Source organism: Pipistrellus hanaki (assembly GCF_964339955.1).
Source record: "Pipistrellus hanaki genome assembly, chromosome: 10".
NCBI lineage: Eukaryota > Metazoa > Chordata > Mammalia > Chiroptera > Vespertilionidae > Pipistrellus > Pipistrellus hanaki.
The window spans coordinates 21663702-21683392 of NC_140512.1; the positions used below are offsets into that span (position 1 = coordinate 21663702).

The 19691-nt window shown below is 35.3% G+C and overlaps 1 protein-coding gene across 5 annotated transcripts in view; it reads right to left on the reverse strand.

Annotated features, from left to right (window-relative positions):
- The window catches only part of CACNA2D1 (calcium voltage-gated channel auxiliary subunit alpha2delta 1), a 333502-nt gene that overhangs the window by 112855 nt on the left and 200956 nt on the right, over window positions 1–19691 (reverse strand). For all 5 annotated transcript variants that reach the window (XR_014796169.1, XM_084897069.1, XM_084897071.1 and 2 more), the window contains exon 6: window positions 11003–11132. Coding sequence is in view for 4 of the 5 variants with exons in the window: in XM_084897069.1 (XP_084753195.1) it covers window positions 11003–11132 (130 nt within the window). In the remaining variant the exon portion in view is untranslated. The remainder of the gene's footprint in view (window positions 1–11002; window positions 11133–19691) is intronic.

Here is a 19691-nt window from a genome sequence, read left to right on the forward strand (position 1 = left end):
AAAAAGTGCATTTTAATTTGTAATCCCCACTACACAATAAGAAATATAGCAATAACTGGACCTTTATCAAATGCCTGAATTTCTTGTTCATCAACAGTATAAAATAATTCAAAGAGTGTTCTATTTGTAACATGGCTACTAACAAACCATGAATAGAAATTAAGAAAATTTAACACACTGTTTAATGTTTTTTCTCCCTCTAAAGAAAAAGCACTGAGAAATAAATGCCAGCTCCTATATTTCATGGAAAGATGTATTCCTGAGTTACTAGTAAATGCGTGCTAAACAGAGTGATAAGATATGGATGATATATAAGGGCATTATCCTTATTAGATGAGCAAGATGGGGACAATACCAGTATTAATTGTGACATAGATTCTTAAAAACTTTTCCAAGTATTCTTACTGAATATCCTTCATGTGGCTCCTAAAAATAACCTTTCCATTAGCCATTTCTTATATATTTGGCCAAATATGCAATGTATGAAATAAACTTTGTAGTTAAATATAGTCAAAAGGTATACAGTAACACATTAAGAACCATGTAATATCACATGTCTAAATTCTGGCTGTCTTGGTAGCATCTGCTAAGGCTGGCACGAAGTATGAAGGTCACTCTTATACAGGACCTTAGGTTGTTCTGGAGGAGCCAATACAAAATGCCACGCCGGGCCATGGAGGAAAGTAGCAGCAAGTTTTCACATAGTAGAGAAATGTGTGCTTCTTGGGTCAAAGGAACTAGAGAAGAGAAGAATCCAGCAGGAATCTCTAAATAACCCCTAAGATCTTTCCCCCAGAGAAAGAATCAGTTCAATTATCTTAAAGACGCACCAGCCCCACCCTAAGCCACCCAGCCTGGAACCATCCTGCACCTTCCCTTCCCCACCTCCCTTCAGCTGGATGGGGGTAAAATTCACAGAGCAGCTTATAAATGCCCCGCCCCCACCCCGCCCCATCCCCTTTGCCTCTTCTCTGTGGCAGCCTCTAATCTATGGTGGGAAAGAAGAGGCAACACTACCTCAGATTTGAGATTCCTATTACATGGGAACTGACATTATCATTTCTGAATGGAAACATCTTTTTTTTTTTTTTTTTTTTTTTTTTGGTGATTGTTTTTATGACTAAAAATGACTAAGGCCATTTTATTATTTTAGAGTGATGATGTAAATTAAATATAATATATACTTGTGGGATGGGAATGTTACATGGCCAAAAAATATGAAAAATATCAAGTAAAACAACATGAGTTTTGTTTCTTTCTAGCAGAATTTCTTTGAGCTGTTAAAGGTAATGTGTACTATGAATCTCCAAAAAGAGAACTATAAAATACAATATTTCCAAAACTTATTTGACCAGTAAACCATTATCCCACTGAAGAATCTTGATATAATCTTTTTTACTTATGGAAATATTTAGAAAATGTGCCATTCTAGGGTAGTTGACAGGGTGAGTGATATAGAAGACTGATGCAACCATCATAAATAGGAATGTACACCACAGAGCTAAGTGGACCCTGTGATCATAGCTATCTCAAAAGCTAATTTACAATTTTATTTTCACTGGGATCAGAGAAGTTTTATAATTCTAAATATTAGGAAGGTCAAAGTATCCCTCAAGTTTCAATTCAAGAACTGGAATGCTTCACAAACTCACCCAGTAGGAGAGTATTCTAAAATGTGATCAATTTATAATGTGCACAGGACAATATTATCTGCACATACTGGTAGAAACAATAGCAACTACTTGTCAGCATGACTTCATAATTATCAGACTGTTAACATATTCTTCTACCCTCTCTTAAAAATGACAAAAACAAACCAGAGTTCAGTAACTATAATTTTCAGTTTCTACATCTGCAGATCCCACATATTCACTCAATAATTTAGGGAATTCTCCATGAGAATCATCAAACTAATTATTGTTGCTATTTATGCCTAGAATTGCAAATTAATTGTCATGCCAATCAGATCTGTTTATCTATTGAGTTTGGTGAGCATTGAAGACCAATCCCTTTGAAGGGAAGTGCAAAAACCAAGATTCTGGGTTAAAATGCAAAAAGGAAGCTTGCAAATACAAGTTTCCAGCCAAAGGGTTCTAAGCCATATATTTTAATACTAGAGTCCCAGTGTACAAAATTCATGCATGGGGATGGGAGTTTTCCCCTCAGCCCAGGCTGTACCCTCTCCAATCCAGGACCCCTCAAGGGGGATGTCTGACTGCCGGTGAGGCCCTGTGGGATTGGGCCTATCATGATAGACATCCCTCTCACAAACTGGGACCACTGGCTCCTAACTGCTTACCTGCCTGCCTGCCTGATCACCCCTAAGTGCCCCCCTGATGGCCTGGTCACTCCCAACTGCCCCCCTACCTGCCAACCTGGTTGCCCCCAACTGCCCCCTGCCAGCCTAGTCGCCCCTCGCTGACCCCCCCTGATGACCTGGTCACCCCTCACTGCTTCCCCTGCTCCAGCCTCGTCACCCCATGCTGCTCAGCCATTTGGTTGGCCCTCACTAACCCCCCTGCTGGCCTAGTTTCCCCCTGCAGCCTGCTGCTCAGTGTTTGTTCATCCCTCACTAACTCCTCTGCCCGCCTGGTCACCCCATGCAGCCTATTCGGTCATCCGTTGGGTTGTTTCAGTTGAAACAGTCACTTAGGCTTTTTATATAGATAGATAGATAGATAGGTAGATAGATAGATAGATAGATAGATAGATAGATAGATAGATAGATAGATAGGTAGATAAAGTATGAAATAAACAATGAAAAAGTTAGGTTGGCTATTTTATCTTTATTCCTTTAAACCAGAGTTGAAGCCCACTGCATTTTTCCTCTGGTAATAAACTTGTGTTTTAGTCAGTTCAGGCTACCATAACAAAATACCACAGACTTGATGGCTTAAGCTAGAAATTAATTTTCTCACATTCTGGAGGTTGGGAAAGCCAAGATCAAGGTGACTGTCTGTTCAGTTCCTGGCTTGCAGACACCCGCCTTCTCATATTATTCCTCACCTGGACTTTCCTCTGAACATGTATGGGCTTTTGCTAGTAATACTAGCAGATTGGGCCCCAGTCTTATGACCTCATTTAACTTTTACCTCCTACCACCTAACTTTTTCTCCAAATACAATTACCTTGGGGGTTAGGGTCTCATCATGACTTTTTGTGGAAAATTCAGTCCACAGCAGTTTAGAAAACTGCTATTACTAATTATTCTGTTACTTTACATTCCTAAATGAATTAAAGAGCCAGTATCAATAAGATTATTTAGGTTTACCTGTGTTCACTATTCTCCTATAGAAAAATAAATATTTTATCAGAAATGCATGTATTACATACAATAAGGTATTGAAAATAAGTGCAGATTTGACCTCAGAGAAGAACTGCTTATCTTTGGGCCGTTCTTATTAAATACTAGGCCCAATGCACAAAAATTCATGCAAGAGTAGGCCTTCCTCCCCCTGATTGCCAGCACCAGCTTCCCTCCAGCACCTGGGACCTGAGCTGACTTCCCCTGGGGCTGCCCGCAGACACCCCAGACTGGGGCTGGCTTCCCTCCAATCCCGCTTCAATAGGAAGGACATCTGGAATGATGTCTGGTAGATGTCCGGTCTAATTATCATCTTACCCTTTTATTATTAGATATGATCAAATTACCCTAGCCTAAAATCTACATTTTGTACCTCAGTATTGTCTTCAATGTATTTTTATGATGTTCTTATTATTTTATTGCCATACTCCTAATAAGATATAATGTTAATTATTTAAGCTAATTCTTTTTTCCCCCCCAAAGTGATGAGATGATCACTTTGTTAGAGAATCAATTGTACTTCTTAAGAGTTCCCTTTCTTAGCACTTATCAGATTTCTGTTTCCTTGATTCGGAACCAAGGTTTTATAATTGAAATAGGATTTTAAAATAAGAAAGAAAAGCTGCTTTGCCACTCTGGTATATTAATAAACGTGGTGCCATTTTACTGACAGTTATTTAAGGCATTGACCTTTTTAGCAGTTAGGCATACAACTCTATAGCACTGGAATGATGCACCCTCCAGAACTGCAGAAACATTTTTCTTCTTTTGGTAAATTATCTGGTTAAAAAACAATGGACGCAAAATTTAAGAATATATTATTGCTAAAAACACTTTGTATAATTGTATCTTGATCAAAATTAATATTTATCATAAATATCAGCAAAGAAAACAACTATAGAACCCAGCACAGAAAAAATAAATATATGATGTAATAGCTGGACAAATATTGCTGTAAACTAATCCAACTTACATTCATTGTTCTATACACTGAGAAGTTATTTAAAAGGTAATATTCAGCCGAAACTGGTTTGGCTCAATGGATAGAGCATTAGTGCATCAGCCTGCGGACTGAAAGGTCCCAGGTTTGATTCCGGTCAAGGGCATATACCTTGGTTGCAGGTACATCCCCAGAAGGGGGTGTGCAAGAGGCAGCTGATTGATGATTCTCTCTTATCGATGTTTCTAACTCTCTATCCCTCTCTCTTCCTCTCTGTTAAAAATCAATAAAATATATTTTAAAAATAAAAATAAATAAATAAATAAATAAATAAATAAATAAAAGGTAATATTCAATGTTGATAATGTTGGAGTTAAAAGGGCACTAAATCACTGGTAACATAAATTTAAATTTGTTTTAATCTGCAGTATAAATAAAATTTATCAATAGTTTTGACTTTCTAATATTTAAAGTCATATTATTTTATCATAGGAAATTTATGAAGGGACACGGAGATGTATTTATTTACCATGATAAAATGACAACAATATAAGTTAGCTATGGAACATATAATACTGAAATGTTATTTTCAAAAAATATTATTAAATAATGTATGATAAAGCTTCCTGGCATGTTAAGAGTTCAGGTTATAAACTTTATATTCACTTGCTTTTGTAATATGTCATATTGGTATATTCACTTAAGTTTACTATGTATTTACTATTAGTATATTCAATGAACACACACATATATATAGTATTAGTATCACTGTAAATTTATATATTCTCCTTTATCCTATTTTGTAATAGAGAAAATCATGTTTTTCCTTTACAGGGATAGATGGGGGACTGTAATAGTTTAAGAGCAAAAATGTTATCTGTATTTTAATACTGACACATTAATGTTAGGTAAAATACATTGGTAGTTTGAATTTCAACACATGAATTTGGGGAGAATATAAAGATTCAATTCATAATGGAAGTGGAAAGTGTGATGTTTTTGTAGGAGGAATTACACAATCTGTTTTACCTGGATACTCTAGCAAGAACAGAGGAGGGGTGGTGTGACCTGGACAAAAAGTGGTAGCCCAAGGAAGCATGCCTGTCAATACTGTGTAAACCTGGTATCTTTTTAGGTCTATACTATTCATTCTAATTTCATATTTATAATGACATTCTACAATATAATAGTATATTAATCTAATTATCTCAAAAATGTGGTATAAAAATTTAATTCTTATAAACCTTATAAATGTACTTTTGAAAAGCAAATGAGCTAAGATAAATTTATTAGGATCCTTAAAGAGTAGTGCATTAAATAAAAGTACAATTTGGCAAAATTTGAAATATCTTTCTCCATAATTATTTTAAAATACGTTTTTATTGATTTCAGAGAGAGAAAGAGGAAGAGAGAAGGAGACAGAAACATGGATGTGAGAGAGAAATAATGACGACTGACTCCTGCACACACCCCGACTAGGGAATGAACGCACAACCTGGACAGGTGCCCTCACTGGGAATCAAACCAGCAACCTTTTGGTGCATGGGATGCTGCTCAGCCAAGGGAGCCACAGCAGCTGGCCAGGGCTCTCCAGCACTATTGATTTTTATTTCCTAACTAAATAAATTCCACATAACTTAGTTTCTTTTCTGATCATTCAGTGGTAAAATTGGAACAGATGATAGAAATACCAGAGGACGAAATGCAGATAATTTTTTTTAAATTCCGGTTCACATAACTCCTTATACATTGATAGACATTTCTGAGCATGGCTTTGGGGCTGCCTGGCATATTTTTTTGTGATCATTTCTGGTTTGGATTCACAGCACAGTACCAACCACTAATGCTTATATATGTTCTTGGTAGTGTTTTGGCTGTTTTTCTGTACAAAATACATAATTGTGAACTAATGCCATGCTCTATTTTTTTTTTAAATAAAGATTTTGATTGAGTTGTTCTACATATCAGAATATTGGTTGAAATAGTATATGATTTCTTACTAAACATCTTATGAATTTTGAAATTTCGTAGACTTAAAAGTATCAACTTGTGAAATTCTCAAAAATGAAAACTTTCAGATAGGGTTTTAATTAAATATACTATAAAATTTTAAATATATCATTGAGGAAAAAAATGACCATTTTTCAATTCAAGGGAATAAAGTAATCACTTTTGGGAAATAAGAACATGAGATTTATTAGAATGTAAATCCTCAACTGTCTTTAAGTGAAAGAAGCTGTTATGTTCTGTTAAGCTTCAATTAAATTGCACTTTCATTTTTTTTAAAATTCAGAAATCTAGAATAATACTGTAAATCTAACATGTTGTGATGGACTGCATAACAACTATACAATTATTAAAGTTTTACTATCCTGTTAACATTCCTGATTTTACTTCTGTGTCATTTACTCACACAGCCCAAAACACTGCGTATGAATTTTAAAGGAGTATAGGCCGGGAAGGGTCTTATTGATGAGATTTCAGCCAAGAAGGAAAAGCCAATATTAAGATAAATAGGACTAAATAAATAATCCGAAGACAGAGCTTCTTTTTTTTTTCTTTTAAAGATGTATGCTGTATGCCAAAGTCTTATGACTTCTGAAAACCTCTAAGTATTTTTTTAAATTATTTTTTTAAAGTAAAGCAGTAATTTTATTCTGAGGTGATTAAAATCATCTTCTGCAGTTGTTTGAAAATAATTTATTTGAAGTTATAAATAAAAATATTTAGACAAAGTCAAAGCCCCTGTAAGATACTGAAAAAAAAATCCATGCCCTGGCCACTGCGGCTCAGCTGGTTGAAAGTCCTCCTATGCACTGAAGGGTTGCCCTTGGATTCCCAACACGGCACATGCCCAGTTGAGGGGGGTGCAGGGGGCAGCCTATTGATGTTCCTCTCTCTTTCTCTCCCTCTCCTTTTCTATCTCTCTAAAAATCAATAACAATATTTTAATGAACAGATGTATACATTATGTGACAACTAATATCTTAAAATATATTTGTGGATTTATTTTGTGTGTCAGATTTCATGACAATATAAAATAGATGAAGGTATTAGTCACGAACTTAATTTTCAACTAAAAAAAAAAATAGAGCAAAATAGTAAGAAAATGAAGATTCACATATGTAAGTCTATTGCTAACTTCTAGGGACAATCCTGGCTCCAAAATAATAAAACCAAGTGAAAATTAACTCAAAAGTAAAATATCAGGCATATTATCTCTCATAGTTATTAAAAGAACAAAAGATGGAATTAGAATTTATTTGACTTCTGACACCATTTCTTACAAACGTTGCGGTTTTTCATTAAAGAGTTCACATCCGTTTCCCTCTTTTCAAAATTATTTTAACAAAGTTATAGTAAATAAAATATTAAGGAAGTTTATTAGCATGAAGTCAAGTAACTAGTATACTCTAAAAAAAAAGGTTATTAATCAGGTCAGTGGAATTAGAGTCTATTAACCCTTGGTATTAGTAAAATATATATACAAGGTAATTTATCAGACTATTAAATTATGTTCTAATTAGTTTGGGTTCTATTATAATAATCTAGGTAAAAAATGAGAAATGCATTTTTTACTTATTTTTGCTTCTAAATAATAGTATCCCATTGAAAAATTAAGTAAAAATAATTTTGTTTTTATATTCTCTGGGTAATCTACACCTGAAGAGAAATGTTCCTCTTTATTTTCAGTCTTTTAATAGTTTAACAAAAATATCTCTGCATTATAAGGCAGGTGTGGGGAAGCAAGTTGAAGAACAGTATGAAAAACCTATTTAAATTATTACATTAGTTAGTGTCGGCAATTTACAAAATATTCTAAAGGACCAAGTCCCAAACTGTGAACCATGATTAGCTTCAGGAGAGGATGCCATTGGAGACTTTCATTTTCCATGCTAAATAAGTATGCAATATTAAAACTTTTGCCATGATGGCACACAGCTTTTAGAAGAAAAAAGAAACTTGTATTTCTTTTTGTTTTGCTTTGGTTAATCCTCACCCTGGGATATTTTCCCAATAATTTTTAGAGAAGTGGAAGGGATGGAGAGATACAGAGAGAAATACCGTAACCATCATTTTGGTTACCTCCCAGACGCTGGGCTGGGGATGGAGCCTGGACTGGAATCCAACCCAGATCCTTTCAGTTCACAGGGTGATGCTCTATCCACTGAGCAAAACCGGCTAGGGCAAGAAACATGTTTTAAAAATGTGTGAAGTAGTTCTGATACTTTTCATTGAAAATTTTACAGAAAATTTGAGGATTTCTGTATAAGCACTATTGGACTGCCTGAACTTCAAGGAAATTTATCTATAGAGAGGCAAAAAGACTGTGGAAGTCATGTGAAGAGACTCATTAAATATTTTGTGTATTTAATATGTTCTATTTAAGAATATAAAGGGATAGCTAGCCAGGGTTCTGGTCACACCATATATTTCAATCGTGGTTGTTTTTGTTTTGTTTTTTTTAATTTTACCTATAAGTCTTCCATGTAAATATATATATATATATATATATATATATATATATATATATATATATATTTACATGGAAGACTTGTAGGTAATATATAAGTGTCTACATGTTAACACTACTTGAAAAAAAATAATTGACTGAATATCTTGTTGACATTTATAAAGTACTGAATTTCAGGAGTAAGGGGAAAACTCAAATAAGAGGCAACAAAACAGAAACACAATCAAAGAAGCTTCCCAATATGATCAAAACAATCAAGTTGAAGTCCATTTTTTTTCAACACACTAATGCAAGTGCCATGCTATGCACAGTATTGACAAAAAATATGTTTTGACTAAGAATTTCTATATCCATTCATCCAGTTTATTCTTATGTAAATTCAATAGATAGATAAAGAAATAAGATTACTTTGTTGACATGCCCAACAAGCAACAGGTTATAAACATTTAAACAAAATAAGGTGAATTAAATAATATTTTTAAATGAAAAACATCATCATAGAGCTTGGTGTTGTCTGAATAGTGGCTTGCTATAGTAGTTACAAAATATAATTGTACATATTAAATAACTTTTTTTTCTAAATATACTTTTTATTGATTTTAGAGAGGAAGGGAGAGGGAGAGAGAGATAGAAACATCAATGATGAGAGAGAATCATTGATCAGCTGCCTCCTACAAACCCCCCTCTAGGGATCAAGCCCGCAACCCCAGCATGTGTCCTTGACCGGAATCGAACCCAGGGCCCTTCAGTCCACAGGATCTACTGAGCCACATTATTTAAGTTAAGGCTTAAATAACTGTTGGATAAAGAACAGAAGTGTGGGAGAGAAAAAAAACACCAAAAAAACTGAATCTAAATCCTAGGTAATTTCTCAAAGGACTTGGCAATTAATAGGATAAATTGGTTGTAAAGAAGTCAGATTATGTTTAATTTGCATGGAACATCAAAAACTACCTATATACACCATTCTGTATCTATTATAGGTAGATAAATATTGTATGTTTAACATCTTATAAAAATTGATAAGAAAACAAGATGCACATTTTAAAACATTAAAAAGAAACAAAATGAATGAATACAGTATTTCATAGGTGAAATCTGTTAATGAAAAGAATCACACATGTACATAAAATTCCCTTTTAAACAACGAATAATCTCATAGTGGATTAAAAAAATAATAGCTAATTTACAATATCAGTCCCTGTGCTTAATCCTGTTTCTAAACTTTACTTGTAATTGATAGTAACAACAAACACATAGAACCTACTACAAGCCTGGTACTGCAAACTTTGCTTGCCCAGAGCATCAAAAAATTTGCCTCAGGAAACAATATTGGTAAAATTTAGATTTAAGCATAGGCCATCTGGCTCCAGAAACCTGGATATATTCTAGATACTCGGAACACTCTAGAGTCTTTCTGATTACGGGGAACACAGGAAACACACTTTAATAAATGTCAAGTGGTTCTTTCTCCTTACCAGTTTATGTGAGAAGGCAGGGTATGAGGGGGCATGAAAGTAAGCTGGTTAGAGAATGGATATCATGGAAGCCAGAGCTATGAACAAAGACCCTGCTTTCTGGGTCACAGCTAGTCCTCCTGGATGGCTGGGTCGTCCTTAGGGAACTTCCTAGTGAGAATTCTCAGGCTCTGCCTTGGTTCCATGTGGGTGTTTCTGGGAAATATCACTGACCCAAGCTTGCTCCCTTCCATCTTCTCACATAACTTACACCCTCCGTTCTTTACAGTGAAGCCTTCTCGGTCTAATCTTCCCTGTAGTGGTTTTCTGCTTCCTTAGGTCTTTTGTCTATTCCTTTCCTCAACACTTCTTTTTATCTTGAGCTCACAATATATTGGGAGAGAGACTTAAAAGCATGATAAGATGTGGTAAGAAATGGAGTCTAAAATATACATCTCGCTTCCTTTACTGGTTTGTGTGTGTGTGTGTGTGTGTAAGAATATTTGCATGTGTGCACTTGTGAGACATAGTTTTGATTTTTAAAGAATATATCTAATACTTCTAAGTACTGATGCCAATTGGGAAAGCAGAATTATTTACTGAACACTAGAGTAGAAGAACATCTCCATGGACTTGGACCTGCCTACAAACATTTGTCCAGTGAGGCCATCTGAGCATTAACAGCTCATGAAAATCAGGTTTCTTCTTTTACACAAACCTGAGTTTGCCACAGACTCCTAAATGACATATAAATAAAGCATCACATTAGCTCCATAAGTTAGATAAGAACATGGTATTTGAACTGTTGTTCGCATTCTTTTACTTACAGCCCTCATAGATGTCGGTGGGAATATGGACTGCTGCATGTTGATAGGATATTTGTCGTCCGAAATTAGCATCTTCGATGAAAACAGGTTTGATCCTCTGGCTGCCTGGCTCACTGTCATTTTTTTCAGGCTATATAGGAAAATACAAAAACAAAAAACAGAATATTACCATGTATGCTAACACAGATGCTCTCACATTCCTATTGTCTGGCAAGTGCATATTCTTTAAAAAAGGAACTAAAAGAATATTTTAAAATAGAGTACCATGATAACATCCAATTTATTCACAGTATAACCTAACTTCTCTCCTAATTTCCTCCATGGTCGAGTCACTCCTCAGGATCATCCCAACAGAACCAGAGCTTACCAGCATCTAACATTTATCAAAATGAACATTTAAACAACAGGATGAGTGTCATTAAATGCAACCTAATTAAAACTATCCCCTTGGAGGGAATTGCGCTCTTATCTCACCACATTTATATTGTACAGTTGAGGACAACTTTGGGTTTGACAACACATGACAAAAAAAAACAAAAAACGTATTGAGCAATTATTTATGTCATGCTCCCTTGACTTTTGCATGTTTCCCAAGAAAATAAGATTCTCCCTCCTCCCCCCCCCCCCCCCTCCCCATAGACCAGGTCTATTTGATTTTCATGGACCTAGCCCAGAATATCACTGGAGGCTATTTTTTCCATTGATTTTTAGAGAGTGGAAGGGAGAGAGAGAAAAAAAAAACATCAGTGTGACAGAGACACATTGATTGGTTGCCTCCCATATGGTGATTGGGCCTGCAACCAAGTTACATGTCCTGGACACTGGAATTGAACCCGGGACCCTTTAGGCTGTGGGCCCACACTCTATCCACTGGGCCAACCTGGATAGGACATATTTTGTTTTAAAAAAGAAAGTATACTAGAAAAGAAAAGATATATTGTAAATCTGAGTACAATTACATTCTAACTAGAGCAATTTGTCTCCAAGGTAGGAGCAAAAAAAACCAAAAAAACAATCAATAACGATTGAGGAAAATCCCACAGGAGTTTAAGATTAAAGATGAATTTTCTATCTCTTTGAAATATGTTTTAGATACTGAATTACCTGTTGACCTCCCCTAACAAAATCTAAGAATCTCACTCATTTATTCAAAACACATGTCTAGAACAATTGTTTTTGACTAAATATGTTAATCTTTTTTTTTCCAGTCCAAATATAGTTATTTAACTCTTCTCTAATTCTTTTTTTCATTAAATTCAAACCTGTATTATCAACTCATTCATGTTAGAGACTAATGTTTTCCATATTCCCAAGGTAATCTCCTAAAAACAAAACTGAATATAAAAATCAGGACATTGGGCTTTTTAGTAGCACAAGGCAGTAATGCAAAGGATAAACAGAGACTTAATAGGATGATCAGAAGATTTCAGGAGGAGGTTGGGGAGGATGGATAACAATATAAAGTCAGCAGGTCTAGAAAGAAGTGAGTATCCAACTTTCCATATGGCTCTGGAAATTTATATGGCCATCAGCATCCTGATGATATTTTAACACCTTCCTACACACACACAACCATAGTTATGTATTTTTTTTTCTCTAGGGAAATTGCACCATTGAAAAGATTATTTAGACACAAATATGAGCAACACAGCTTTTTTTCTTTTAATTTCTGTAAAGCTGTAGGTCTGATCCATCATTAGATAATAAAATCAACTTAATAGGTCATGACCAAATAATTTTAAATGAAACATAAATATGAAAATACACTCAACATAAGAGAGAAATATATTGTGAAATTTTTGGTCAAGTTAGGTTTGTGTGTATGAACATACATGTGGGTATGTGCAATTTGAATTGTAAAATTTGTCAATGATAAAAATATTTGGGAAGAGTTCACATTTTATTTATGTGAAAGTCACCCCTCCATTAACAAATAAAAATATGCAAAACAACACTGTCCAAAAGTCTAAAATTTAGCAACATACCTACATGTGAAAATCACAAATTATACTCTTCTAAAACAGAAGTGTGTGTAGTATAATACCTATTACAAAGAACATACGGTAGTTACAAAATGCCATAAAAGGCACAGTGGGAAGTATAGATGTCAGGAGATCTGATTCTACTCTAAAGTCTGAAACTCAGGCCAGTCACTGTTCCTTGGGCTTCTGTTTTTGACTTACAAATAAATGCCTCTGGGCTGCAGGTGTGGTCCTTACCCGCAGGCCGCTCAGAATTACAGGGGAGCCTCCTCCCGCACCAATAAAGCAGCATCCCAATGGGGAGACTGTCTTTTGAAGGAATCTCTCAGATGATTCTAAGATTCTCTCCTATCTTCAATTAAGAACCCTCAAACTAAACGATTTGCACTGGATTCCACTGTGAATTTTAATACACTTTAAAATTCACCCTGCAGTTTATGGGCGTCTATTCCAGGGTACTATTGACATAAGTGAAAGGTACAATAAAACAAACTACTTTCGTTAATAATGTGAATGTAAAGAGGGTTCTAACGAATAGACATTATTCTTCTCAGCTGCAAGCATTCTGAATTAGTGAAAAGTCTCCACATTTACTTTAAAGCAGTGGTTTCTCAAAGTGCGGTCCTTGGACAAGCGACATCAGCATCCATGGAAACTTTAGAATCCAGGCTCTCAGGCCCCACACAGGACCTAGTCAGTAAGAAAGACCACGGGAGGGCCTGAGCGATCTGAGTTTAACAAACCTCCAGGTGATTCTGATGAACACGAAAAATGGAAGTTCCGTGCTTTAAAATACCAGTTGTTTAAATTACACATACATTTTTATGTAGTAGAAACACTCATGAAAAAATTAGGATTGATCAGTAATAAGCATATTAATGGATGCCTAACATGGTCTACCCTCCATGTATAAGACAGTTTTCGTATTACCATGCATACACATGGCAATATGGCAAGTAATGTGTTTGTCAAAGGAAGTTTCAAAAGACAACAGTCCCTCATGATACTCTAAGGCAGGGGTGGGGAACCTTTTTTCTGCCAAGAACCAAACATCATTAAGGGCCATACAAAATTATCAATGTAAAAATTAGCCTGCTGTATTTGGTCAAACATTGAATGAACTCTACCCGAATGCCTTGGCAGGGCCAGACCAAGTGATTCCTGGAGGCTTATATGGTCCGCATGCAGGACATTACCCCTGCTCTGGGGGTTAGCTCTATCCGCAATTAAACTGGGAAAACGCTGCCTGTTAGTTTCTTCTATGAAGAGAATACTGCATTTCAGAGCACACGGGCTTATCAAAGCTTCTGAAATAAGCTTCGCTAAAAATTCAACTGTTCGGTTAAACAGTTGATATTTTTAGGGAATCTTATTTCAGAAGCTTTATTATGCCGGTGTTCTCGAGCTTATACAACCCTGAAAGTTTTTTGTTTCTCTTTTTAATATATTACCTGTTACAAAGAACAAAGGGTACTTACAAAATACCATAAAAGGCAGAGAGAGTGGAAAGTGTAGGCCTCAGGAGATCTGGTCCCACTCTGTTGCACTAATAATGTCTGGAAGGTAGGCCGGCCTGTGCTCCTCGGGCTTCTGTTTTTGACTTATAAATAAAGGCCTCTGGGCTGCAGGCGTGGCCCTTACCCGGGATGATCAGAACCACATGGGGAGCCTCCGCCCCCACCAATAAAGCAATGCATCCCAATGGGGAGGATGTCTTTTGTGGGAATCTCTCAGTTGGTTCTGATTCTCTCCTATCTTCAATTAAGAACCCTCAAACTAAACACTCTAAAAAGTCAGTTTCAGTTATGAAAATTATAGTTCCACTTCTATAATTTTAGAAAACAACACATTATTTTGGTAAGCATATATTTTCAAGAAATCTCATTTACATCTATTTCTAGCAAAGTTCAGATATAGAAAAGTAGGATTAGATGATAATAAACCAATAGGAAGGTAGTGAACTACATCTATGAATTAAGGTTAGGAATATGTGGAAATGTGCAAATATTTCATTCATTCATTCAAGAAACATTTACTTGGTAAAATCAGGAGGATTTACTGATAGTAATGTTTATAGAAATGCCATTTAATATCTAAATTGGAAAATAAATTAAATGCCCAACAATAATAAAATGGTCACAATAATAATGACAGCTACAATATAAAAGAAATTGCATTGAGAATATACATATATGCTATATTTGTTTAAACTTATCTAAAGTTTAAAAAGTAAATACTTGACAAAAAGGAAAGAAAAGGCCTATTTATTTTGAGAGGAAAGAGGTAGATGAATATATGCATGGATGATTACATAGTAAATGTAATTAGTTTTGTAGTTATGAGATATAACTATAGTTATGTTTGTGTTCTCTTGCTTTTTATAATAATACAAGGAGCATGTATTATATTTTAATTGGAAAAAATATTAATTTTTTATTGAATTCCTTTCTGAAGTTCTATTAAGCATTATATGATTATATTACTAAGGTAAAAATTGCTTCTTATATTTTTTCTGAATCCTCTCATAGCTAAAAATCACAATTTTAAATATATTAATTTATTTTAACATATATTATACAGTTTTTTTACTTTTAAATCACCATATAATGGGTTTTTTATAAATAACTTTAAAATAATAATGTACTTCTTAACTTGTATAATCGTGTATCAAGACTAGTTTTAATGTGCAGTTGCTATTATATGTTAAGGAAAACTAATACTGTTGTTCTCCCTGGTCCTCCATTTCATAGTCTCTATAAATTGAAATACTTTCATGAAAATATCAGAATTTTTTAATGCAAATCATTTATTTTCTTAAACCTATATTATTGTTTCAGATGCCTATATTAATAATGTCATTTTATAATAAAATACAACAAATAGTATACATAAAGGAATTAACGGAAAATAAATTGGGAGAAAGCTACTTATAATTTTTAGTGTGTTAATTAAAATGTTTAAATGCTTCCCCTGGTATTAACATTTCCTTGCTTAAGTTATTATATTCCTTTTTGCCATTTCCCCCCAAAATCTCTCTTCTGAATTCTCCAGACCATCCTATAGAGAAGTCTACAAAGAAATGAGCAAACTGATTCTCAAATGTATTCAAATGCATTTTGGTAAAACACGTAAGTGAAACATGAGGAGTCTGTTTCTCAGACTATTGGTCTCAATATAATTTCAGTTATTAAATAATAGATTAGATCACTCAGGGACAGCGCACAGGCCAATGCTGGATGGGCAGGTCATTCAATTTTCCAAGCAGTACGCATTAGCAAATTTAATTTGCAAAGTCACAATGACAAGTCTGTGACAGACCGGAAAAGCTCTTGCATATTTAATATATTTATCTTGAAGTAAACACTCAGAATTGATATTTATGATAACACATTTATTTTCAATAGTTATTTTTGCATGCTGTATACTTCAAACTACTTCTGCTGAAAGGAAAAAGTCCAGAAGTTTAAAGTTTATATATTTTACCCAAGTTGCAATAGAAACTAGCCTAATCACCTTGCACAATTCAGATGAAATGTGCTCATTGGTTCCCAATCATACTGTGGCTAGGCTTATCTTCTCCCCCTGCTCACTCTTATTTTTTCTGTCCTACCAAAATTGAAAAAAGTAGTTGATACGAATAAGAATGGTACACGGAGATCCTTGAGTGACTCTTTATATAAGTATTACAATGGGTATTTCTAACTCACTAATGAAGTTAAACGAATGAACTCTTGTGAAATGAAACAAATTCTTCAATACCTAAAGTTCACTGCTTTGTATACAATTATCCAGTATGTATGTGTGCATATTTTAAAATGTCTACCTTTAAATGCATCCTCTTTTTTTTTTCTAACCCTCACTCAAGGATATGCTTGTTTTATGATTTTTGTTTTTAATTGGTTTTAGAGAGGGAGAGAGAGAAAAAGAGAGACACTGATGTCAGAGGAAAACATGAGTTGGTTGTTTGCAGCTGGGGATGGAGCCTGCAACTTAGGTAGATACCCTGACCCGGAACTAAACCCACAACTTTTTCGTGTACATGACCACTTTCCAACCAACAGACACACCTGGCCACGGCCATCTTTTCTTTTTCACTGTTGCAAGTATATTATTTACAACCGGGCCTTGTGATCATTCTGTGGATTAAAAAGTTAAGGTTGCCTCTCTAACCACTAGTCCAATCCTGGCATGGAAGCATTCGGTGATTCTCCATTAGTTATGGCTTGTTACCAGTTCTAGCTCTTACAAAGGAAAGCCTCCTTTTACCAAATCACTTGAATCTATTAGGAATGGAAATTCACCAAAGCAACTACAGCTGACCAGGCCCAATTAGTAAATAATAAATAGCAAATGCGGCAGAGCCTTCTTCATCAGCCATAGTTGTTCTGGTCAGGTTGCAAGGCCAGGCTGAATATTAAGCCATGAATCCAGTTACAATAGCAATAAGAACACTGTTGAGTCTCCTCGGTTAATTTGTTTAAGCTATTTTCTCTTGAGGATAATCTGACTCACAACTATTGAGTGGATGAAGAGAATTAGAAGGAAAATAGGACTAAATAAATTATACATTAAAGACTTACATATTTGTACTTTTGTGTAATTAGATTATAACTATAAGAACAAATTTTGAACTTAATAGACATATTATTCTTGCAAAAACATGAGGTTAGCTAATGATAATATGTTTTATGAAGAAATTGAATTTTTATGAATTCAGATTTCTTTAGTTCTTTGGGTAATCAATATGATATAACTTTAGATTTACCTTATGGAAAAACTATAGCATTAATTTTTCAGAAGCAATTTATTTAACAAATTAAGAAAAGATTGTTTTAAATATAACATGAAAGGTAAATTTACAACACTAGTGATCAAAAGACAATTGGAGAAATAATTCTAGCTCTTAAAGATTAGATTCACTGTGAAGCCTCCATGTATTCTTCTACTACTAATTATCATACATTAAAAAAAAAAAGGTAGAAACAGTATGAAATAAGCCAACTTTGGATAAAAGAAACAGTAAGCAGGTTAAATTATGCAATAACAAAGGTAACAATTAAAAAAATACTGTAGGGGATATTAAAGCAAAAGTATATATACATTTTCTGAATATGACAGAGTCAAAGACAGGTATGAATATGAAATACATAAGACAACTAAATTAAATCAAAAGTGACACTGATCACTATAATAACTTATTTATTAAATTAAATGTAAAAGCAAAAACAGACACTCCTCAAAAATATATATACTGAGATTGCTGGTAATGATTATAATGATAACATTAAAAAAAAAAAAGTTGGAATACACAATATGAGAACATTCTCAGAATAAAATGGATGATTTTTTAGTTTACATTATGAGTGCAGCAGCTATTCCAGGACCTAGCACAGAGTAAGAATGAGGACCTTAGAATCATTATACAGGTATGTTTGATGGCAATAATATTTGGGATTGATTTAAATTCCAAAGTAGTGTGAAATTTTCAAATCACCAGCATTAGAAAGCGATGTAATATAATGAAAATATACAGATATCTAAATTTATAAATCTGTAAACTAAATTTTGGAAACAGGCTGATAAGATATTTCTTTCTATTAAGGGATTGTGAAGTATTGTCTTGAATTTGAAAAACACTGTAAGATTTCAGATACTCTAAAAGTTCAATATAGTATACCCTCATAGAAACTGTATAGTATTTACACACACACACACACACACACACACACACACACACACACAATATATATATGAATAATAGGGTAATATGCTAATTAGACTGGGTCGATCGGACATCTTCTGGACAGTTTGGGGGCAACCAGACCAATCAGGGGACTAGTTAGGGGGTGACCAGGCTGGCAGGGGACCAGTTAGGGGGCAACCTGTCAGGAGGGCATTTAGGGGTAATCAGGCTGGCAGGAAGACAGGGATGATCAGGCAGGTAGGTAGAGTGGTTAGGGTTGACCAGGCAGGCCAGCAGGGGAGCACTTGGCTGTATAGGCAGTAAGGGGGTGTATAGGCAGTAAGGGGGTGACCAGGCTGGCAGGGTGACAATTAGGGGGTAACCAGGCCAGCAGGGGGCCAGTTAGGGGGAAATCAGGCTGGCAGGGTGACAGTTAGGAAATAACCAGGCCAGCAGGGGGCCAGTTAGGGGGAAATCAGGCTGGCAAGCAGAGGCAGTTAAGGGCAATCAGGCAGGCAGGCAGGCGCGAGGTTAGGAGCCAGCACTACCGGATTGCGAGAGGGTGTAGGCTGGGCTGAGGGACCCCCCTCTCCAGTGCACAAATCTCATGCACTGGGCCACTTCGTGCACTTGAGGGTTGGGAGGGGGTCCCTCAGCCTGGCCTGAACCCTCTTGCAGTCCATGAGCCCTCAGGGATGTACAACTGCCAGGTTAGGCCTAACCTGGCAGTCGGTCATCCTTAGTGCTGCTGTGAAGGCATGAGAGGCTCCCGCCACCACTGATGTGCTCACCAGCTGTGGGCCCAGATTCTGGCTGAGTGGTCGTCCCCCTGTGGAAGCACACTGACCACCAAGGGTTAGCACCTGCATTGATCATTTGCCCCCTGGTGGTCAGTACACATCATAGTGACTGGTTGTTCCACTATTCGGTCAATTTGCATATTAGCCTTTTATTATATAGGATATGAAAAGCATTGGAATGAAATAATCCTATTTCTAAAAATTAAAAGCAAATTTTATGCTAT